The sequence below is a fragment of the Capra hircus genome, chromosome 7, assembly GCF_001704415.2.
Source record: "Capra hircus breed San Clemente chromosome 7, ASM170441v1, whole genome shotgun sequence".
In the NCBI taxonomy this organism is placed as follows: Eukaryota; Metazoa; Chordata; class Mammalia; order Artiodactyla; family Bovidae; genus Capra; species Capra hircus.
This window is the reverse complement of record NC_030814.1, coordinates 97520111-97544063: the sequence shown is the minus strand read 5'-3', so window position 1 is coordinate 97544063 and position 23953 is coordinate 97520111. Positions and strand designations below refer to the sequence as shown.

Sequence of the window (23953 nt, the reverse complement as noted above, 5' to 3'; positions counted from 1 at the left end):
AAAGTTCAAAGCCATAAAGCGTTTAACTATATCACATACCTCGATGGTAAAACCATGAAGAAAAGCGAGCTAAAGGGCCTCATAAAATCCTCAATTGTGGTTCATCCAGGAGGGAGGGAGGGGTTGTGATGGAAGATGGGCATATGGGAAAATCTGAGGAGATGGTGGTGTCCTGGCTTTTGATCTGGGTAAAAAAACCCATGGCTGATTCATGTCAATGGATGGCAAAACCCACCATAATACTGTAAAATAATTAGCCTCCGGTTAAAATAAATAAATTAATTTAAAAATGGTTTGAATTGAAATATAGCTGGGCTTCCCTAGTGGCACAGTGGATAAGAATACAGCTGCCAATGCCGGGGACATGGGTTTGATCCCTAGTCTGAGAAGATTCCACATGCCTTAGAGCAAATAATCCCACGCACCGCGGCTTCTGAGCCTATGTTCCAGAGCCCGCGAGCCACCACTGCTCACGCCTGTGTGCTCTGGAGCCCATGAGCCACAACTACTGCAGCCTGAGCACCCCAGAGCTGCACAGCACGACTCCTGAGACGGAGCGGCAGGGCCTGTGCTCTGAAACAAGAGAAGCCACTGCCCTCCAGCGACAAGCAGCCCCCACTCGCCGCAACTAGAGAACGCCCATGCACAGCAACAAAACCCCAATGCAACAACACCAGCAACAACTAATCAGTTGATTAGAAAAAGAAATAAAGTTGATTTACAATGTTGTGTTAGTTTCGGGCGTACAGCAAAGTGATTCCATTATACCTATAAATATGTATCCATTCTTTTTCAGATTCTTTTCCACTACAGGTTATCATACAATATGAAACAGTTCCCTTCACTATATACTTCGGACCTTGTTGTTTCTCTCTTTTATATATAGTAGTGTGTATCTGTTAATCCCAAACTCCTAATTTATCCCTCCCTCCTTTGGTAATCATAAATTTGCTTTCTGTGTCTGTAAGCCTGTTTCTGTTTTGTAAATAAGTTCATTTATATCACGACACGAGTTTTAAAGGAAATCTGTCCTGATTATTCATTGGAAAGACAGATGCTGAAGCTGAAACTCCAATCCTTTGGCCACCTGATGCAAAGAACTGACTCAGAAAAGACCCTGATGCTGGGAAAGATTGAGGGCAGGAGGAGATGGGGACGACAGAGGATGAGATGGTTGGATGGCATCACCAACTCGACGGACATGGGTTTGAGTAAACTTGAGGAGTTGGTGATGGACAGGGAAGCCTGGTGTACTGCAGTTCATGGGGTCGCAAAGTGTAGGACACAACTGAGCGACTGAACGGAACTGAACTGGTAGTTTTTAAAGTGCTAATCTATGTTCCAACATTCTCCTCTAAGCTTGTTTTCTCCCCGTCCCTTCCTCTCACACACACACACAGAGTCAGCCAAAGACTAAGGAAAAACAAGACACATATGCCGGTTTATGAAGAGAAAGAGAAAAGGGACAAACAATGAGACAGAAAATTAAAAGATAACGGAGACACAGGAAATGAAAAGGGACGAGGGACTGGCAAGAGGCGTCAGTAAGGAAATGAAAAGAGGGGAGACAGAGGGAAATACGGGGGGAGAGGGTTGTCAAGGAAAATGAGGAGGGGAAAAGATACATGAAGCGACACTGTCTCTCTTCTTTCTGTTCTTTTTTCTTTGTACGAGTTTTCCCTCTTTTTATTTCTCTCCCTCCCTCTATCTTTCTCCCTCTCCATCTCCCTCTGGGTCTCTTTCTCCCACCCCCATCATGGTCTTCCTTGCTTTCCTCCAGATCTTTTTCTTTCCCCTTCCATGTCTCTCTTTCCATTTTTTTCTTCCTTTTCCTTCTCCACCTTCTCTAGAAACACACAAACACACATCACATACAACCTCTCTTCGTTATTCAGTCGCTAAGCCATGTCTGACTCTTTGCGACTCCATGGGCTGCAACAGTGCCAGGCTTTCCCGTCCTTCACCGTCTCCCAGAGTTTGCTCAAACTCATGTCCACTGACCAACCATCTCATCCTCTGCCGCCCTCTTCCTTTGCTTTCAGTCTTTCCCAGCATCAAGGTCTTTTCCAATGAGTCAGCTGTTCACATCAGGTGGCCAAAGTATTGGAGCTTCAGCTTCGGCATCAGCCCTTCCAATGAATATTCAGGATTGATTACCTTTATGATTGACTGGTTTAATTTCCTTGCAGTCCAAGGGACTCTTCAAGAGTCTTCTCTAGCACCACAGTTTGAAGGCATCAAGTCTTCAGCGCTCAGCCTTCTTTATGATCCCTCACATCTGTACATGACTACTGGAAAAACCATTGCTTTGAATACATGGACCTTTGTCCGCAAAGTAATATCTTTGCTTTTTAAGACGCTGTCTCCTTAACACATATTTATTAACACATAATTTATATTTAACACATGATCTCTCTTTAACACATATTTATCACGTAGTTACTCTGTGCCAGACACAGTGCTAGGGAGGCAATAGCTAGGGGAACACAGGATAGCAGGGTCCATCGTGGTGGCCTAGATGTCTGCCACCAGGGCGCTTGTGGCCAGGCTCAGGCATGGATGGACCTGTGGGCAGCCTGCAACTCTCTCCTCCTCATTAATTTCACTATCAAACACTCCCAGCATCACAAGTTGTAGGTCTTATTTATTAAATATTTAACTAGGAGGAACCCAGCTGAGATGAAACCTCTCATTTGTGGCAGCCCCAGGAGAGAAGAACATGGGGCCTGCTGCTGGGATTAAGCGTGGCTGACGGGTGAGACCCAGGGTGCCGGAGGGGGCCACATGCGGGGACATCCCTCATCCCAGAGCCAGAAAGACCCAGAGATAAAGAGAGCTGGGCCTTTTCCCAGTCTCACACAGGATGCCGAGGGGTGATGGAGCCAGGGACAGGACACTTATAAAAGTCTACAGCCAGAAGAGGTAAATTCATAAAGAAAGAATGCAGACTAGCAGCCGGGGAAGGAAGTGGGGATGGGGACTGACTGCTTAATAGGTATGGGGTTTCCTTTTAGGGTGATGAAAATGTCCTGGAACGAGACTGGTGTACAACATTGTGAGTGCACCAAATGCCTCTGAAATGTACATTTTAAAATGGTTGATGATCTAAATGGAAAAATTATTTGAAAAAGAACAGTCATAAGCATATGTATTAATAAAACTGAAACACCTTGTCATACACCTGAAACTAACAGTTAATCAACTATATAATATACAAAATACAGATTAAAAAATAAAATGGTTGATGGTTAATTCTATGTGAATTTTACTACCATCTTTAAAAAATGGAAAAATTACCCATTATAAAGAGTTCTGTTTCCTCTACTCCAACTCTTAGCTCTAAGGCTGATGAACTAATATCTTAAAAAGTAACACATTTATGTATGACGTGCTTGCTACCCACATCCCTGGCCGCCTGCTTAGCACTAGGAACCATCATACCATTTATGCTCACAGTCCTGGGAGGAAGATGCCAACAGGTCCTTGGTTTTACAGAGAGGTGAATCCGCAGCTCAGAGAGGGTAAGTGGCTTGCCCTAGGTCACACAGCGCCAACTCCAGCCCACCTACTGTCTGAGTGTTCTTAACTACCCAGTGCTCTCTGCCAATCCCAGGTGAACTTAAGAATCACCTGGGGAGTTTTTTAAATCCCCATGCCTAGGGATAGTCCTGGACCAATCTCATCACCATCTGTGGGGTGAGGCTCATGGCATCAGCATCTTTAAAACTTTCAGGTAGACTGCAACTAGAGCCAACCTCACCTAGGGGATTTTGCTGAGATACAGTCTGGGATTGAGCAGGTCTGGGCTGAGGGATAGAGATTCTGCATTTCCAACAAGCTCCCCCCAGGAGATGCTGCTACTGCTGGAAGGTTCTGCAACAGCACATCCACAGAATTTGCCATGATGACGGAATGCTCTCATCTGTAAGGTCTGATACAATGGTTACTAGCCACACATGGTAACTAAGCACGTGACATTTGGCTGGTGCAACTAAGGGAGTGACTTGTTTACTCTGTTTAATTGTAATGAATTTTTAAGTGGAAATAGCTCTGTGGGGCTAGTGGCTACCTTACTGGGCAGTGTAAGTCTAGACAAATTCCAAGGAAAGAAAGATGCAAGACATCCAACAGGTTAGAAAAAAATGATATCCTCGAACTTGAATAAATAACGTAGAGTCTTGAAAATAACCCAGAGCTCATTCCCTTTGCCTGTGTCATTTTTCCTTTTAATTTTTGGCTGCACCACACAGCATGCAGGCTCTCAGTTCCCTGATCAGGAATCGAACCTGCACACCCTGCAGCAGAAGCTGGGAGTCTTAACCACTGGATGGCCAGGGAAGTCCCTGACTGCATCTTTAAGTGACCCAAGACCTGGCACAAAGGATGAGAAGACATCTTCAAGAGCCAGAAAGTTGATTCTTCTCCATTCTTTTTATTTTTTCAAAGCATCTCTCACCTGCTCAGAAACCCCCGCCTGTTCCCTTCATCAGCCCTACCTTGGGTCTCCCCAGCCTACCCCTTTCACCATCTAGACAGAGTCCTCTAGGAAAGAGACCTCCAGCCTCACCACACCTGCTCCGCATCTTTCCTGCTCCCTAGAACGACCCAAATCAAGCCCACACCTCTCCTCAGGTCTCTCCCTAGCTCAGCTGTCAGTACCAACACCCTCTGTCTTCACCACCCTCTTTTCTCCCCTGCTTTACTTCTGCACTGTAGCACTTAACCACACTTAAACTGGAGCCTTCATACGGTCCTTGGTCTGTCCCCCAGCTAGAATGTTAGCCGCATCAGGGCAGAGGTTTGGGTCTGTCTGTCTGTGTCTTTGTTCTAGTGCTTGTACTAAGGAGAAAACAAAGAGCTTCAGCCACCTGTCAAGCATTTACACTGTGCCAAGCATGATATTTTTCATTCATCATATTGATTTCATCCGTACAACATCCCTGGGCAGAAAATACTATTCTGCCTATTGTACGGATGATGAAACTGAGGATTGCTGCAGTATCTTCCCAAAGGCAACACCAGCTATCAGAGAGGGCCCCAGTCCTGGCTGACCTCAATGTCTCTTAACTATTCCCTTATACTACCTCTTCCTATAGGCATGCCAACCTCTCTGAAGCACACGTCTCCCCAGGCATAACCTGAGCATCTGCCCCATCCGGGCCTTTGTTCCTGCCATGCCATTAGCTGTCCCATGAGGTTTCCCACGCATTTGTTAGATGCGTGACCTCGGCAGGGCACTGGTGCAAGCCAGGAGTGGAGGAGACCACCTTCCAGAAAAACAGAGTGGAGTGAAGATGCCCAAAGAAAGTAAAAGTTGTTTCCAGCAAGAACAAGTCCTTGTCTTTCAGAGCCGGGGATCGAGTTTAGTCTCTGAGCCTCAGTGTGAACATATGTCAAATGGGGGCAAAAATAAACCCACCAAGCCCACAGGACTGATATAAAGATTAAATCAGTCAAAGAGCTTCCCACCCAGCCTGAGGATTCATAAGCTCTCCATAAAGAGAAGCTACCAACTAGACTTGAAAAACACTTCCTCTTTATTGGAGCTCCAGTGAAATTCCAGGCACGAACAAGCGTAAGGACTGAAGAGACGAACCCTATCATAGATGCGGCAAATGATCCATTGCTTCTGGGGGGACAGCGAGGTGCAGATCCTGTTTGGTTAGTTGGAAGAGCCGTGACTGGCACTAAATGCTTTGGAGAGCTTGCTCTAAATCACGTGGTAGCTACTGCACCCTGAAATAAGAGGGTTTTCAGCACCAACATAAGCACACAATAATAAGGGCAAACTCTTATTCAGCACCCATGTGCCAGGCATTAAGCGATGTTTAAGCCTTATAACAACCCCATGAGACAGGAACTCATGCTATACCCATTTTACAGATGAGGAAATTGAGGTCCAGAAGGTGAAGTACTTGTCCAACATTAAGAGATTGGAAAGAAGCAGAGCTGGGATTTAACCCAGGTAGCCTGGTTCTACAGCCCTCCCTCTTAACCACTGCTACTGCTACTGCTGCTAAGTCATTTCAGTCGTGTCCAACTCTGTGCGACCCCATAGATGGCAGCCCACCAGGCTCCCCCGTCCCCGGGATTCTCCAAGCCAAAACACTGGAGTGGGCTGCCACTACACTGCTTCAAAGCCAACGTAGAACCAAAGAACCCCTCAGTGTCTATGGAACCTGGCGCCACTTCCCCAAAAGCTTATCTGTGACGAATGTCTCTAGACAAAATGGAGCTAATGATGGGACCAGGGACATCATGAAGGAAACACAGACAGCCCGTATGGATCTGGAAAACACTCTGCATCTTTGGAAACTGAAAAAATGTATATTGCATCACAAAGAGGGTCCATTTCTTTCACTTATCTGATTGGTTACGATGTAAAATGAAGGACAGCTAGCTGGGCCACACGATCAGGGAAACAGGACCTCAGAATTTGCAAAGACACAGTCTAGCTGTTCCTGGCAACCTGGCCCCAAAGCCTGATACATGACCCAGCCATGCCACCTCCAGCAATCTGTCCTAAGGAAACAGTGAGGTCCTCGTAGTGTGGCTGGTATTAGAGGGAAAACAGCAAAACATTGTGTAAACACAAAAGACCCTATTTTCTGTTATGGAGAACAAAAGGTATACATGAGCCAGGTGGAAAACAGGAATGATGCTGCCATTTCCTCTGGAGCAAAAGTCTTCTCTGTGGTCCACACAATCGACCCCTGTCACCTTCCTCCCTGCACCTCCCCTCACTTGCCTGACACATAGTAGGTGCTCAGGAAACATTCTGGAATGAATGAATTTATCGTGATCGCACTCTTCTCCCCCTTCGCTTCTCCAGGCTTATCTGTCTCGGGGCAGTCCTAGACATGCCCGAGGCCAGCCGTGGGTGTGGAGGCTAAAGAAACAACACAACTGTCTCCACCAGCAGTACTCACCATGCCAGGAGCCCAGAGGAAGTGAGACACGATTTAGAAACTGGGCAACAGAAGGAGAAGGAGAGAGAAAGGAAGGTTGCAGCAGCTTTCATTCCAACATTTTCCAACTCCAGCTGAGACTTCCTTCTATATACTCATCTATATTTACATCAACGAATCTGTCAGTAGCAAGCCTGTTGCTGATAGTGTGGGATCTAAAGTTCAGAGAAAGCTGGCTCAGACACCCAGCTAGGAAGAGAAACTGTAAGTAAAATTTAAGTAACCCCCAAACCCTAAATCCACCCACTCTCTTCCAAGGAATCCGTGACATCTTTTACATCAAGATTTCTCAGTCTCTGCAATATTGACATCTAGGGTTGGACAGTTTTTCATGGATGGGGGCAGGAGTGTGCTGTCCTGCGCATTTTAGGATGCTCAGTGCATCCCCAGCTTCTATCTGCTAAGCGCCAGTGGCACCCTACCCTCCACATTCGTGACAACCAAAAATATCTCCAGACATTGCCAAAAGTCCCCTGGAAGGCAAAATCACCCCCAGTTCAAAAGCACTGGTTCACATGCAGCCTAGGAAAAATTCCAAACCAATCCACTGTTCTTTCCATACTCCTCCTCAACTTTCCAAATTTCAAGTCACCTAGTCTCCAAATCTCTTTTCAGATTCAAGGAAAGAGGCGGCAACAGTTTTAAGACTTGAATGCAAGCTCTAGATCAGATTATTTTCAGTCTGAAAATAATCAGCATCGTGGACACAGCTTTACGCACAAAGATGTTCACTGGGCTGTTGTTTATAAACAAAACAAATGACTGGCGATGGTTACAGGAAGTATGGTATATCCATAAAGGGGAATCTCATTAGATATTAGCAACAGTCTTTTCTGGAGTTGATGCCAACCCATACAGCACCACTGTGTGAATTTAAATAAGACGCCCCTTTTGCAAGTTGTTAGGTCCATCTGTCAAAAAATTGTCATAATATCTTCATTTTGCTAGAACAAGATACTGAAGCTTTCATCATCTGAGAAATTGAAATAATAAATGTACAGTTATGATAGGAGACACAATACCCTTGTGCAGCAGGCACTCTGTACAACTATACACGGTAGCCCTGATGTTGTTGTCCAAGAGTGTCTAGCGGCATGGAAATGTGTTCATAAAAGCTTAAATGCATAAGCATAGACGGAATGAAATACATTAAAATCAGAGATTCTCTCTGGATAGGAGCGCACACATGTATTTCATATTCTTTGTACTTCAGGTATTCAACAAATGAAGAGGAGAGGCCTCCTGGAGGAGGTTACTTTTAGGCTGAGACTTAAACAAAGCGAAGGAGTCAGCCATTGGGAGACCTGGAGAAACAATGATGCAAGCAGCGGGAAGCGTCAGCAGATGCCTAGAGATGCAAAAGCTGGATTTGAGCAAAAAGGGTCAGTGGGGCTGGGACAGAGTGGAAGGGGTACAGAATGGAAGAAATGAGATCAAAGACAAAACAGGGACTTTTTAGATCATGAGGGGCCTTGTAGAACCTAGTACATCTATAATCTGCAGTGTCTGACCAGTGAGTAAGCATCTGGGACATTTACCCAACCTACTTGGAAGAGAGATATTCCATTAGCCCACCACTATTAACCAAAGAGCAAAATCCAAGGAATTCTACTTTTAATCCCAGCAGTGAAATTTTTTTTTAATTTAAATTTTTATTTTTACTTTATTTTACTTTACAATACTGTATTGGTTTTGCCATACATTGACATGAATCTGCCACAGGTGTACATGAGTTCCCAAACATGAACCCCCCTCCCACCTCCCACCCTATATCATCTCTCTGGATCATCCCCGTGCACCAGCCCCAAGTACTGAAATTAAAAAAAAAAAAAAAAAAAAGTGCTGTTTCCAGAATTTTAATAATCTTTGTCAAGAACACTGTTAACTTTCCTCATCACTACTCAATTAACAAACACTCATGATCATACAATGTGGGAACTGTTGGGAGATGTGAGGAAGGTTAATCACCGTTCCCTGCCCTCAAGGCGCTTTCCAATTAGAGGTAAGACACAAGCATACCATCTTACTGCTTTTCACAAAGCAAGCAAGAGTCACTTAGCATTGAGGGTGGTAAGTGGAAGGATTCAGTCATTTCCAAGCCAATAAGAACATCAAATATCAGAGACCCAGACACAGACACCCACCCTTCCACACACCCTTAGATCTAACAGCACCCATCCACCCACCCATCCATCCATTTCCATCCATCTATCTATTGATCCACCCATTCATCTTTTTACTCTTAATCCAGTCCAGTCAGTCACCGGCCATCTATGACCCGCTCATATATTTACCCATCCATCCTTTCTTTCTTTCATCCCTCATCCGTTCATCCATCTGTCCGCCACCCATCTACTTACAACCCATCAATCTACTGATCCACCCACTTATAACCCAACCATCCAGTATCATTCATCTTTTCTTTGTCTCATCCATCCATCCTGCTTTCCTTCATTCCATCTAACCCATTCACCTATTTGTCCATCTGTCCAACCATTCACAAATCTATCCAACTATCCACTCATCCAACACTAACTGCATAAGATTCTTCTCCCCTCTAAATCACAAATACTCATCAATGACCCTAAACTTTAGACTCTGTTGTGATTAGGAACAGGCCAAAGTGTTAAAATTCTACATTCTAACAACTCTTCCAAAAATTTCTGACTATTCTAATTTGTGCAAGACCCAAATGTTCCAAGTCCTTATAAGACCTGCACAGAAGCTGGCCTATTCTCACTGGTTTGAAGTCCTTGATGTCTTCAAAGATGGTACACTTAGAAAGCAGGGTATGGTTAGAAGAAGGGGAAGTTGTGAGCGGACTGGAAAGAGTCTGGCATTGGAAAGAGCCTGGCAGTGGGGTATGGGGAATGGGAGAGGAAGTTGATCAGGGATATAGACAAGGATTGCTGAGATGAGAAAAAATCTGCCTGGGCCTTGGAATCATGGAATTCTAGTATCTACAAATGTTGGTAACATGACCCCCCTGATTGTTTGCCCCTCGAATTCTACATTGGAGCAATGGTGGTTCAGTTGATAATCCAGGAAGATGGGGTCTCAAGATAGATGCCAAAGAATAACAGAGATCAAGGGGATTGAGAGCCTTGGCAAGCAAAGGCAGAATAATAACCAATACTATGCAGCACGTAGGACTTTCCTGGTGGCTCAAATGGTAACGAATCTGCCTGAAATGCAGGAAGCCTAGGTTTGATCCCTGGGTTGGGAAAATCCCTTGGAGAAGAGAATAGCAACCCACTCCAGTATTCTTGCTTAGAGAATTCCATGGACAGAGGAGCCTGCCAGGCTACAGTCCATGGGGTCGCAAAGAGTCAGACATGACTGAGCAACGAACAATTTCACATAGCACCTACTATGTGTCACGCACTATTCCAAGCATCGGGGCAGAAAGGCCACTCGAATAAGCCCATCCTTCCTTCTTCCCTCTCATCGATCCATTGTTCCATCCATCCATATATAAACACATATAGTGCTAATTTCCAGGCACTATTTTCTAAGTGTAACATATATTAACTAATTTGATCTTCCCAGATAGGTGCTATTAGAACCCTCTTTAGACAAACTGGGAAACTGAGGCATAGAACACTTAAATGACTTGAGCAAGGTCACACGGCCAGTGACTAGCAAGAGTTAGTACTGGAACCCCATTCCCCTGGGTCCAGAGTCCATGCTCTCAAATCAGCCCTGATGCTTCTCTACTAACAGCAGTCACCAACGCCTAAAACACAGGCTGACTTTCAGAAGACAAGGAAGAACAGAGGCTGTCTGGCTGACCCAGCCCTTAGAGAGAAGGATGGGTAGACTGTGAAATGGCTTAGCCGGTGCCTGTCAGATGGCTGGTGTTCCATAAATGCTGATGAATCTCAGCTGATTCTAGCTGAAGCGACATTCCCAAGTACACAGACTAAAATTAACACCTTGAATTCATTCATTCCAAAATTATTTATTCAGTACTGCAGCACCGTTCATAATAGCAAAAAAAAACAAGAAACCTGGAAACATCCCAAATGTCCATCATCCAGCAAAGTGGATAAATTGTTGTATCATCACAGAATACAATATTATACGGAGAAAAATAAATGACCTCCAGCTACAGTCAAATAAGAGAGATGAATCTTAGAAACATACAATTGCGTGAAAAAAGCAAGGGCAAGTTCCAGAAGGCTAAAAAGGCTCAGAAACCACGAAAGTAAAATATTAGAGTTAAAGCATATGTAAATGTGTGATAAAACATCTTTAAAAAGAAAGAAACGGAATGAGACACACCCAATCCAGGGGTTTCCCCTGGTGGCTCAGGGGTAAACAATCCACTTGCCAGCGCAGGAGACATGGGTTCAATCCCCGGTCTCGGAAGATTCCACAAGTTGTGCAGAGCAACTAAGCCCATGCGTCGTAACTACTGAGCTTGTGCTCCAGAGCCTGGGAACCAGAGCTACTGAAGCCCACGGGCCCTAGAGCCCGAGCTCCGATACAAGAGAAGCCACCACCATGAGAAGCCTGCACACCACAACTAGAGCGCAGCCCCCGCTCCCTGAAACGAGAGAAAGCCCACGCAGTAACAAGACCCACCACAGCCTAAGTAAACAGGCGAATAAACAAATAAAGTTACACACCCAATCCAAGAGACAGTGCTGCCTTTGGGGCAGTGAGTCGGGGAGGGGTGGGAAGCCAAGGCAGGGTCAGAGGCTATAGGTAGAAGTAAATTACTGAGCATGTTCTAGTTCAAGGGGATCCCCAAACCAGCAGGATCAGCAGCTCCTGGGATCTTGCTAGAAATGAAAATTCTCAGGTTCCACCCTAAACCTCTTGAATCGGAAACTCTGGGAGCAGAGTCCAACCACCTGTGTTTCAACAGCCCTCCAGGGCATACTGGTGTGGGCCCAGGGGTAAGCATCTCGGCCCTACAGCAGGTGATGCTGACGCTGCAGGGCTGCGGACCACGCTTTGGGAGCCACTGTTCTAGTTCTTGACTCAGGTAGCACATCCATTAGTGTGTTTCCATATAGTATTAAAATAAATAAGGAAAAATAAACGAAAGGAGAGACAATATTCAGAATGTGTTATGAACCCAGAACAGGATTAAAGCAAGTCGCTGTTCAAATAAGGTGCAAGAAAACACCGCAGAGTCATGTATTCAGCTACCGTAGGTGCCAAGCTAGGGCCAGAGGGGTGAGCACAACAGACTTAGCGCTGGCAATCATGGATCTATAGTATCCATTCTGATACTCTCCCCCATTCTGACGCTTTTTACAAAACAATCATATCCACCACATGCTTTCAGGTATCTTTTAATCTTCTCACGATTTCCTGGTTGTAGGACTATTATGCCCATTTTACAGATGAAGAGACTGAGGCACAGCTACTGGGAGTTGGAGCTAAGATGCACAGCTGGGGCCACCTATTCCCAAACCCTTTGCTTCACCTTCACCAGTATCACCTCCCTTCCCAATCTCTTCTCCTTTTAGCCTCCAACCCTGGTGCTATTACTCAAACAAGCACATCCCTCCGTGGACACCACAAACACAGCAAGTAAGGATCAGCAGAGGTTCCCATGCCCGTTATTACTAATAAAGGAAATAATAAAGGTTAATGGAACAAAAAAATACAACAGGTTCTCCAAACTTATGGTTGCAGGCAGAGGGCGGGAGAAGGATGGGGAGCAGGGACAGTTAGGGAGTTTGGGATGGACAGGTACACACTGCTATATTTTAAATGGATTACCAACAAGGACCTATTTTATAAGACAGGGAAATATCCCAATACAAAATAAGAAGTCTTTTTAAAACAAACAAACAAACCAAGAGTGCCTCTTCAAATAAAGAAAATCCCCTTGCCAAAATAAAAAAATTTTTTAATAAAATTAAATGGGTAACCAACAAGGACCTACTGTAGAGCACAGGGCACTCTCTTCAAGGTTATGTGGCAGCCTGGTGGGAGCGGAGTTTAGGGGAGAATGGATACATGTATAGGGATGGCTGAGTCCCTTTGCTGTTCTCCTGAAACTATCACAACATTGTTAATCAGCTATACTCCAGGATCGAATAAAAAGTTTACTTTTTAAAAAAGTTTTAAAAAAGGATATAGCAGGTTCTAGAAGGTCAGAAACTGGGTAACCCCCTCACAGAGCAAGTTCTAGGTCTGTATCCAAGTCTCGTTTAAGACGAATCTGTCAGTTTTATTCTTAAGATCAGACTTCGCCCTCCTGCAAACGCTGCTTGTATAAAAATACCTTAAAATTGGTTTAAAATTATATAATTCTTTACGCACAGACCTAAAATGAGAACAGAACTTAACAGCATGAATATTATTTACTGGCAGGTGGGCGATGAAATTGCGTTTTCTTTCATTGCTCCATGGAGGGGGCGGGGTGGGCCTCTTAAATAGTGTTGTTGGGGGAAGGGCTGCTAATACCCAGAGTTCCAGGTCCAACTTGAGTAAAGAGCACCTTATAGGAAGACCCAAGAATGTTCCGAAGCTGAAAAGAAGATAAAGCCGCCTCTGACCCAAGAGAGACGACAAAACTTGATCCGTATTTAACTCTGGAATTTCGCGCTTCAGAACTGGGATCTCTCTCGCATTAGCTGCCTTAAATAAGTAGCTTCCAAAAGCACAATTCATTCCAAGACAAAGTCTCAGCTTTTCAGAGGAAAAAAAGTTACTTATCTTCGTCTTTCCTGGGCACTGGCACCATCTCTGGCTCCCTACATCCCTGGGGTGTTAAGAATTCACCAGTAGATCGATAGCTAGCCGGAAGCAACTGAATGGCACAGAGAGCTCAGCTTGGTGCTCTGCGATGACCTAGAGGGCTGGGATGCGAGGGTGGGCGGGAGGCTCAGGAAGGAGGGGATATATGCATACCTATGGCTGATTCACATTGTTGTCCAGCAGAAACCAGCACAACGTTGCAATGCAATTATCCTCCAATTAAAAAACAACAACAAGAAACTCAACAGTAGGGTCACCAAAGTCCTTGTTAGCCCCAAACTGCCGGGCTTTTCAAGATGCTAAAACCAGGACAGGGCCAGGCAAACTGGGACATCTGGTCACCCTACCCAGGCAAGGACTAATGCCTGGTGGTTTTTGAAACCCGAGTTGCTGAGCCCACCCACCTGGATTCCTCTCCTGGAATGTTCCTTGTCTTCCTCTATGCTCCCAGGAAGTGAGGGAGAAGGGAGAAAGAAGAAAGACAGACACTGGGGGAAGGGGGCGATGTAATCTAACTGCAAAGCTGAGCAGGGTTCTACTGCCCAACTCTCAGGAGTCGCCTGGGATGGCCACAGCAACTGTCCTAGGCCTGCGGTCTCCATCCTGCGTTGGACCCTTTGGCTCAGAAGGAGGAGAAGGGGCGGGGCAGGGAAGCTAATTATACACTTTGAAACTCCCTCACCTTGTCACCCACAAAGGAAGGAATCAGGGGAGAGGAAGACAATTTTACCTCAGACCAAAGAGAATAGAAAAATAGGTCAAGTAGCCATGTATTTCTCCTCCCCGCCCCCAACTTAAAGCTTCCAGAGAGAAAGGAGAATGCAAATGGGTTTCCAAAGGGGAAAGGGGGAGAGGAGGGATAAATTAAGGCTTTGGGATTGAGATAAACAGACAACTATATAAAAAAACAGGCAAACAACAAGGACCTGCTGTACAGCCCAAGGAACTATATTCAATATTTTATAATAATCTATAAGGAAAAAGACTCTGAAAAAAAAAACACATATGCCTAACTGAATCACTTTGCTGTATATCTGAAACTAACAACACTGTAAATCAATTGTATTTCAATTTAAAAGAAAAGGGTGCACGCTCAGATTAATAAATCCAAACCACCCAGTCAACAGAGGGGCCCTTCTCTCCCACTCCTACCCAGAGAGCCTGGTTTCTAGACAACGTTTCCAAAATAGAACGTAAGGAGAAGAAAGTACTCTCCAATATGATGGTTCATGCATTTTGGAGCTTTCTCCATAATGGGAAAATGGGCTGAGCATTTCTCATGCCTGATCCCCTGTGACCTCCTTGAGAGTCTGCCCAGGAACATGGACTCAGAAGCAACATCCTCATCAACTGCAGGAGGAAACTGAGGCTCTGATGCTCAAGGCAGCTCGTGAGTCGTCTGAACCCAGGCCTGACTGACCTAAAGCTCACAGTGCTCTCCCTCGCCTCTCTTGTTACATTTCACGGTACCACCTGCATCCCTTATGAGGAGTTGAGTTAGCATCCCTGGAAATGCATTAACTGGGGTTTCAGGATGAATGATGGACCCCATATCTCTGGACTGATTCCACTTTCCCAGTAGTGCCTTTCATTGCTGAAGGAGTGCATGTGTGTGCTTGCTCCTGAGTGAGCAACGGGGCAGGGTGTTCATAAGCTCCAGGTACCCAACAGAAATCAAGCCTGAATATTCACTGGAAAGGGGCTGATGCTGAAGCGCCGATACCTGGCCACCTGATGGGAAGAGCCGACTCACTGGAAAAGACTCTGATGCTGGGAAAGACTGAGGGCAGGAGGAGAAGGGGGCGGTAGAGGATGAGATGGCTGGATGGCATACTGACTGAGTGGACATGAATTCGCGCAAACTCTGGGAGATAGCGCAGGACAGGGAAGTCTGACATGCTGCAGTCCATGGGGTCACAAAGAGTCAGACATGACTTAGCTACTGAACAACAACCCAACAGATGTCCCCTCAAAAGCCCCAGGGGAAGACTCCACTCTCAAGGGGCCACCGCTCCCCGATTTCTCAAGCACTAACATTTCAGAGATCTTCTTTGGTCTAATAATCTCACGTACACAACATGCCTCCCGTCATCCCACCATCCGAACCTAAAACCCACTGAAAACCTAAAACGTGGGTACATAGGTGAATCAGATCCCTATAATTTGGAAAATGGGTAAAGAAAGGCACTTTTGTCATTCATGAGACAAACATTTATGGAGTACCTACTTTGTGCCACACGTGCTGGGGTGGCAGTGGGGAAGAGGGCGGCGGGCATAGGTCTCACAGCCTCAGAGGCTGAGTTTTTATTGCCGAGGCACCAAACCAAAGCACCCCTCTCCATCAGAGACCCCCTTCTGCCACACTGAAGACCCCACTCCGTTGCTAGACTTCAAACCAGAGCAGGCACGTAGCTTCAAATGACATCCTCACCCCTTCTAATTTCTCCGACTGGCACTTAATGCTATCACTGCCGCTACTCTCCACACATCCACAACCCTTTATGCTAAACCCTTGAGGCCAGACGCACTTTGGAGCTTAGGACATGGTGCTTTTAAAGGGATCACAGGATGGGAATGCAAAATGGCACAACCACTTTGGAAAACAGTTTGGCATTCTCTTACAAAGCTAAACACATTCTTACCACATAACCCAGCAAACCTACTCCTGGGTATTTATCTGAGAAATAAAATGTATACTCCCAAATGTTCCCACTAAAACCCATCTACCAACGTTTGCAGCAGCTCTATTCATAATCGCCCAAACTGGAAATACCCCAAATGTCCTGGGAAATGGAAGAAAGCGCTCTGCTCCAGCCATCCCGTGGAATACGACTCAGCACTCAAAAGAGTGAATCAATGATACATACAACAACATGAATGGATGTCAAAGGCTGCGTACTGTCTGCTGCTATTTATATGAGCTCCTAGAAAAGGCAAAACTGTAAGAATAGAAAGAGTCTTCTCAGATGGCCCAGTGGTAAAGAATCCGCCTGCTAATGCAGAAGCCGTGGGTTCGATCCCTGGGTTGAGAAGATGCTCTGGAGGAGGAAATGGCAACCCACTCCAGTATACTTGCCTAGGAAATCCCATGGACAGAGGAATCTGGTGGTCTACAGTCCATGGGGTCGAAAAGAGTCAGACACAACTTTGTGACTAGACAACAGCAGTAAGGATGGAGAAAAGATCAGGGCTTGCATAGTGGGGCGCTGACTCAAAGAGGACCAGGGGATATTCTAGGTTGATGAAACTATTCCCTATTTTGATTCTAGTGTTGGCTACATGACTGCATGCATCTGTCAAAACTCAGAACTGTACGCTTAAAAGGGTGAATTTCACTGGAAGGAATTTATATTGAATACTTCAATAAACCCGGTTTTTGAGAAAAGGAAAAAAAAAAAGAGGATGCACCTATGATGTGACCCGGATGCTCCAAGTATAACTTGTGGACGAACGGCATGGTCAGTCCCTGGAGGCTTGTTAGAAAAGACCCCACCCCAGTGACTTCATGGTGCAATGGTAGCCTGTCTGACTCCAGCATGTGTGCTAAGTTGCTACAGCAGTGTCTGACTCTGTGACCCCATGGACTGTAGCCCACCAGGCTCCTCTGTCCATGGGATTCTCCAGGCAAGAATACTGGAGTGGGCTGCCATGCCCTCCTCCAAGGGATCTTCCCGACCCAGGGATGGAACCCACGTCTTTTATGCCTCTTGTATTGGCAGGTGAGTTCTTTACCATTGAGTTACCTGGGAAGCCCCATCTGACTTCAAACCCCACTCCAAACCTGCTGGACAAGACTCACCATTTTAACAAGGCAATCCTCACACTCAGTTAAGTCTAGAAAGTACTACAATGTATAAATAACACTTGCAGTGGGGTGTCTGGAGCAGCACCCCAGAATCAAGCATACCTACAATTTCTTCAGTAAAATATACCAAAATGCACACCATGCTAAGTCGCTTCAGTCATGTCCAACCCTCTTCAACCCTATGGACTGAAGCCTGCCAGGCTCCTCTGCCCATGGGATTCTCTAGGCAAGAATACTGGAGTGGGTTGCCGTATCTTCCTCCAAGGGATCTTCCCAATCCAGGGAGTGAATCTGCATCTCCACGCCTCCTGCACTTGCAGGTGGGTTCTTTACCACTAGCACCACCTGGGAAGCCCAAAATGCACAGCAAGCAGAATCAATGAAGACCGTAAATTAAGAGTAGACAGTGGGGTCAGCTCCAGGTAGGTTTTTAACTCCTCAATGAGCTGATCTTTTATTTGTCAGGATTTGGGGATTGTGGAAGGGGAAAAAAAAAATCCCAAGGGAAAAGTCACACTAATTTCTACTTCACAGAGTTTTGTTGTTCTGGAAATATCTGCCACGCTGATCTAGAAGAATCAAATAGCCATTCTCCCTTGCCCTTTTCCGGGTGGGCCAAGGCTCGGATAAATGCTCCAACATCTCCCAGGGTATCGACGTCTGCTTCCGATGCAGAACATTCCTCTTTAGAGAGTCTTTGATTAAACAAAAAAGTGGGCATCTGATGTAAGGGGACTCTGGGTTTCTCACTGAGATTCTCGAAAACGAGGGTTGAAAACCTGGGATCCTGCATGTGCTTCGGGAGAAGGAGCAGGATAAGACAGAGACCAGAGTCTGCGGCTCTTGCCGCGGCCCACATTCCTACACAGTGCTCAGGGGACGATCTGCTGGCATCAGCAGGGCTGGAGGAAGATGACATTCACACTGGCGCCGGGGAGAGCGTCAAGAGTGAGTGGCATTAAATGGGGGCTTGAGGAAGGTTGACAGATGCGCCTTATTGAGCTGACAGATTTGAGCTCTTTAGAAGTCATCATCAGAGCCCGTCACAGCCATATTTAAATCAGCCTTCCCATCCACGAGAACACGGAACCCAGGTGTATGGTCCAGACAGCTCTGCTGCCTGGACCCCTTCGAGAGTGAAGGAAACCAATGGAAACCCGAACATCAAAGATTTCCATGCGGGTTTTTCTGACTTAGGAAGAGAAAAATGAAATTCCTGAGAATCTCTTTAAATCTGCTGGCTTCAAGCTGGAGCTGCCGAGGACAGTGGGGTGCGGAAGTGGAGCTGGGCGGTGGGGGGGGGTGCTGGGTGGATCACAGTGGCAAAGTGCCCGTGAGCATGGAGAATGCAAGGCTGCACCCTCAGCCAGCGTACCATGCTGGAATTTGCATTGGAGGTAACGCTCAGGCCCTAGGAGCCCACAGCCAAGTTCACGGGACGTGTAATGACTCCTCCTTCACATGACAGTGAGAAATCTGCTTTGCCCACTCACCTGCGACCCTCAGTAAATGCTACTTCCAAGTACAAGTCATCCACTCTTAGGTACAAACTCAAAGAGAAATGCCTTTCCCACAAAGTTCCACCAAAGACACACACAAGAATGTTCCCAGCACCACAGTTTGGAAATTACTCAAATGGCCCTCAACCATAGAACGGAGAGCTACATTGCAGAGAGTCAACAATAAAGTATCACACAGCGTTGAGAAGGAAAACCAACAATGACCTGAAGTGACATGGATCCATCTCACAGGCAGATTGTTGAGCGGGGGTAAAAGAAAGCCAGACACAGAGGAACACAGCCTCTGACTCCATTTCCAAGAGGCTTAAAAGGAGTCCAAATGAACCCATAGGGTCAGAAGTCAGGGCAGCGGTAACCCTTGTAGGGGGATTAACTGGAAGGGGGCAGGAGGGGACTTTTGGGGAGCTGGTCACTTTCTTTTCCTTGGCCCAGATGCTAATGGCATCAATGTTCACTTACTAAGCTGGACTTGACTTGGGTACTTTCCTCTCTATATATAAATACAGGGAAATATATACATATACGTAAGTCTTTATTTTTAAAGTTCTAAATAAGTACTTAAACATGTTTTTGAATGGCAGAAATATTTGGATACTCAAGCCAATGTTCTGCCCCGGTACCCTGACTCCTCGGTATTTCCATACATCCCGTCTCTTTGCACTGGCCCCGATTTCCTTACCCAGCCCCCATCTCTCTGTCCCCTCCCCTCTCATCCTCTCTCCTCCCCGCCCCCCCGCCCCCCCCCCCCCCCAGAAAGCTCAGTCCTGGATGACTCTGCTTGGAGACAGATTGGGGGAGTGGAGAGCTCTCTCCTTTGACCCTTCGAGAGCGGGACTGTATAATGTGTTTGCTGCCTCAGGCCCAGAGAGTGAACAGAAACTGGCTGCAAACAGCAAAATGCACAAACTCATCACGAAGCTCCTGAGAGCATGAAAGCCGGAGAAAACCTCTCAAGGACCGAGTGCTCCCAGGTCACCTGCATCTCTCTTTTAAGACTCCTCCTTCCAAAGGACTGTTGCCATCCCCTCCCCAACAGTCCTCTGATCTGCAGGACTCAGGCTGGACTGGGGTGAGCTAAGGACACATTTGGACTCCCACCTTCTTCCTTTCCTCTTAGAAGACTCTAAATCCAAGCTCCGGAAGGCAATCTAAAGCCATTTTCAACCCGGAAACCTGTCAGCCCAGTGAATCCTTCCTGGACACCCCCGACTTATCTGATCGTGCACACACTGACATCTTGCCATTCTCTGTGCCCCCCCTACTCCTCCAGGGATTGAGGGGAGACAAGCAATGTGATTACAAGACCCCGGACCATTTCAACAGATCATCACAAGGTTGAAACTTGGGAGGCAAAGACCTGGCTCCTGCCTGGGGCACCCATCAAAATGACATCGTGATTAGTGGTACACCCCTCCCAAAAGACAGCCGCTGAACCTCTGAATTTTCACCACCCTCCAAGTAGACTGTTCACACACACTCCAAAAGCTCAGAGCCCTCTGTTGCAGTTTCGGCGCCCAGAAGCCCAAATCCTGCTCAAAGTGAATCCACCAGCCAACACGTTCCTCCAATAAGCAACCCCAGGACCACCCAGGGCTCAGCCTTATAGGGTGTATAACAGTCAAAACCATACACAAAGAGGATGGGGGGGCTCATCAGTGAAGCCCAAGGACCCAACCAGTCCTGTTCATTTTTACACTGAGGGCAGCCAGTTGGAACCCAGCCGAGGAGCGGCACACTTGGGCACGGCACGGTGTCCGGCCAGCCTGGGGAGCAGGGTGCATTCCCCCCACTTGGAATCTGGGTCATGCTTAGATAACTGCTAGAAAGCCCGACTAATTACCCATCCTTGCCTGCCTACATCTCAACAGATGTTAAGCCCTCCTCAAGGTTTATTTCAAGCAGGCACGAATTTAAAGAAACACGGGGGGATCTGCATTTTAATAGCATCTCCACAGAGGGAAATCTGGACTCCACCTTCTTCCTCTGGAGCTTTAATTAAAAAAAAAAAAAAAAAAGGCATTTACCTGCCCGAGACGTCCACATGGAGGCTGAGTCTCCTGGTGTCCCCTCCTGGGTCTCTAGGGTGGAAGAAGCCGATTCCAACCCAAGGCCTGACACGGCACCCCAGGAAAGACCCGGCACCTTATTTCTCTTGTCCTGTCTTTCTTATGGAAGTAGCTCATTCTGGGTCTTTCAGGTCAGGGCCCCAGATGGGGCAAACTGGGATGTATTCTACACCCCCAAAAATGATGAGATCCCTAATCAGTGGTAGAAGGCAATGGAGCCTGCAGACACGGGGGAGAATGAATGCCCCTCATCCCTCCCCAGCCAGCGGCCCACTAGGGAATATTCATTCTGGCCAGTGCTGGCCCCTCGGTATGAAGGCCATATGGTCTCAGAATGGCTCTTGGCCCTGGGAGCCCCTAGGCGGCCCCCAACCTCGGGGCCAGCAGGGGTAGAGAGGCCTGAGAGCTGAGACTGGGCCCAGCTCTAGAGATAACCATGGACTCTGGTGAGGGGCGGCTAGGGAAACCCAGCCAAGGCCTTCCCCCAGGTCCTTCCCCTGCCCTGGCCAGAGCGCCCAGGCCCTGGCCAGGTCCACGCTCATTCCGGAGAACTCTGACCCACCTGGAACTGGCTCTAAAGGCCCCTGTACGACCCCCAGGGCCCAGCCCTCCTTCCAAAATCGGTCCTTAGGAGGAATCCACTCCCCCTGGCACCCCCCAACCCCAAGCCTGCAAGTAGCTCAACCCAGATCGGGGTGGAGAGACGCTCCGCACTCCTCCCCGGTGCCCCCTCTCCCACCCCCTGGAAGACCCCCCCAGCACCACCTCCCATCAACCCCCGGGTCTCTCTCCCAGCCTGGAAGAGGGGAAGCGAGGGAGGAGGGGGAGGCGCAGCTGCCGGGGTTCGGGGCAAAGGATATGGCCATTCGGTGATCTTTTTGGCGTATTTTCTCACCACGTTGTCCTCGCTGAAGAGGAATAGAGACCGGTTGACCGTGAGGCAGTTCTGTCGGACGGGGATGGGGTTGTAGAGGGCCATGGTCCGCGCTCTCTGCGCCATTGACTGCTTGTACATCCTTTGAGCCCCGGGCTGCCCGCCCTGCCGGCTGCCCCCGGCTCCTCGCCCGCCTCCGGCGCCCACGACCACCCCGGCGGCTGCCCCGGAGCCTCCTCCCCCGTAGCGGGCCGGCATCTCGTCTCCGAAGCGGGCCATTCTGCAAAGAGCAAAGGGCTCCGGGTTACGCTGCGGCGAACGATGCGGAAGGCGCCGCCGCCGCCGCCGATGCTGTGAAGACGGCGGCCGGAGCTGCGACTGCGGAGACGCTCCACGGCCCAGCCCATCGGGCGGCGGCGGCTCGGCGCCTCGGGTCGGGGGCTCACAAGGCGGCTGCCCGGCCCCAGCCGGGGATAGCAGCAGCTCGGGACATCTTCCTGGCTGACCCCGGAGAAGGAGGGGCTGGAGGAGGGTGCGGGGGCGGGGCGCGGGGGCCGGGGAAGGGGGGAGGGGAGAGAGAAGCGAGGCAAAAAATAACCGAGGAAGGAATCCAGGCAATCCCCAATCCACCCACTCCGGAAAAAAAAAAAGGGGGGGGGGGGAAGGCAGTTAAAAAAAAAAAAAACGCACACCCCCTTTAAGACTCGAAGGATTTGCAAAGGACTCCCCTCGGGATGCAGTGGAAGCTTCAAATCCCCTCCGGGGTCCGGGTCAGGCTGGCATCTTGCAAAAGCAGTGCGCTCGGCCCATTAAAAAAATTTTTATTAAAAAAAATAAAAAGCAAGTCTTTCCTGGGGGGAAGGGGAAAGGCAGCCCCCAAATTAAAAAAGAAAAAAAAAAACCCTTTCTGTTTTGCTTGAGTTCCTAGACCTTAAAAATGCTGAAAGATCTGTAGCCAAAAAATTAAATTAAGAGTATTAACGGGAAAGGAAAGAAGGGGAAGGGGGAGGGAAACACTCCGAAGAGGTCTTAAGGAGTCTTGAAGCCGCAGGGTCCCGGTGATTTTTTTTTCCTTCCTGAATCACCAGCGGCTGCCTCTTCTGCCCAAGGAGGAGTGTGAATGTGCGTGTGCGCGCAGCGTTTCACTCAACCGTGCCTCATCTTGGGGTTAAATTGCAGCAATGAAATCCTGAAAATTCCCAACAAGAGGAAAAAAAAAAAACGAGAGAGGGGGAGAGGGATGCGCGGTTCTCTTAGCCACTCAATAGCTGCTCCGGATGCTGCAATGCCTAGCGTCCACCACCCCCCTCCCCGCCCCAGTGCCTCCTCCTCCTTCTTCTCTAGATTTTGCTAAAATAAGACTGGTGTGGAAGGATGGAGGGGGGAAGAGGAAAGAAGTGGGGAAAACGGGCGCAAAGGTCTGAACCACTGGCCAGCGAAGCTCCAAAGAGGAGCGTTTGATGAGTTTAACGGGAGAAAGACCCACCCCAAGTGGGGGACACATGACGCCCGCGACCAATCGCGGAGGCGCGAGGGGACCTGGCTCCGAGGAGTTTTGTGGGGGAGAGAGGGGACAGCCGGATGGTCGGGTGGCAAGGGGGAAGTTGGGACGACAGATTTCTCCTCCCTTGGGAGGAAACCTTGTTTTCCAACGGGTTCCATTTCGGTTGCAGACAGCCGGACGCTCCCAGCATCTTGCAAGGAGAAGGAAGGAGGAAAGAAGAAACTTAAGACAGAAAAGGATGGAGATGCAAGTCTAGAGTCCTCTACCCAAATTTGCTCTATTTAGCAATACATCAATTTGAAAAACCGGGAGCATGGTTTGATGGTACTTCTGTGAAAGTTTCAAATCACCGAGGCCCTGCAAACTGGAATGAAATATTGACCCCTATCTTTGGACAGACCCTCAGGGATGTCAAATCTGAACGGCCAGGGGCAGATAACTAACCAGGTCCTGCTTGGCTGGATAAAGTTCTGGCTTATGTGCGTCCCATGGT

The 23953-nt window shown here is 47.7% G+C and overlaps 1 protein-coding gene across 18 annotated transcripts in view; it reads right to left on the bottom strand.

Annotated features, from left to right (window-relative positions):
• CACNA1A (calcium voltage-gated channel subunit alpha1 A) overlaps positions 1–23488 on the bottom strand; it is a 250975-nt gene extending 227487 nt beyond the window's left edge. For 14 of the 18 annotated variants that reach the window (XM_018051220.1, XM_018051232.1, XM_018051222.1 and 11 more), the window contains exon 1: positions 21943–22469. In XM_018051220.1, the coding sequence (XP_017906709.1) occupies positions 21943–22235 (293 nt within the window). In that variant the 5' untranslated portion in view covers positions 22236–22469. Of the gene's footprint in view, positions 1–21942; positions 22470–22648 lie in introns of those variants that run through there. The other 4 variants (XM_018051227.1, XM_018051230.1, XM_018051231.1 and 1 more) reach the window with 2 other exon arrangements.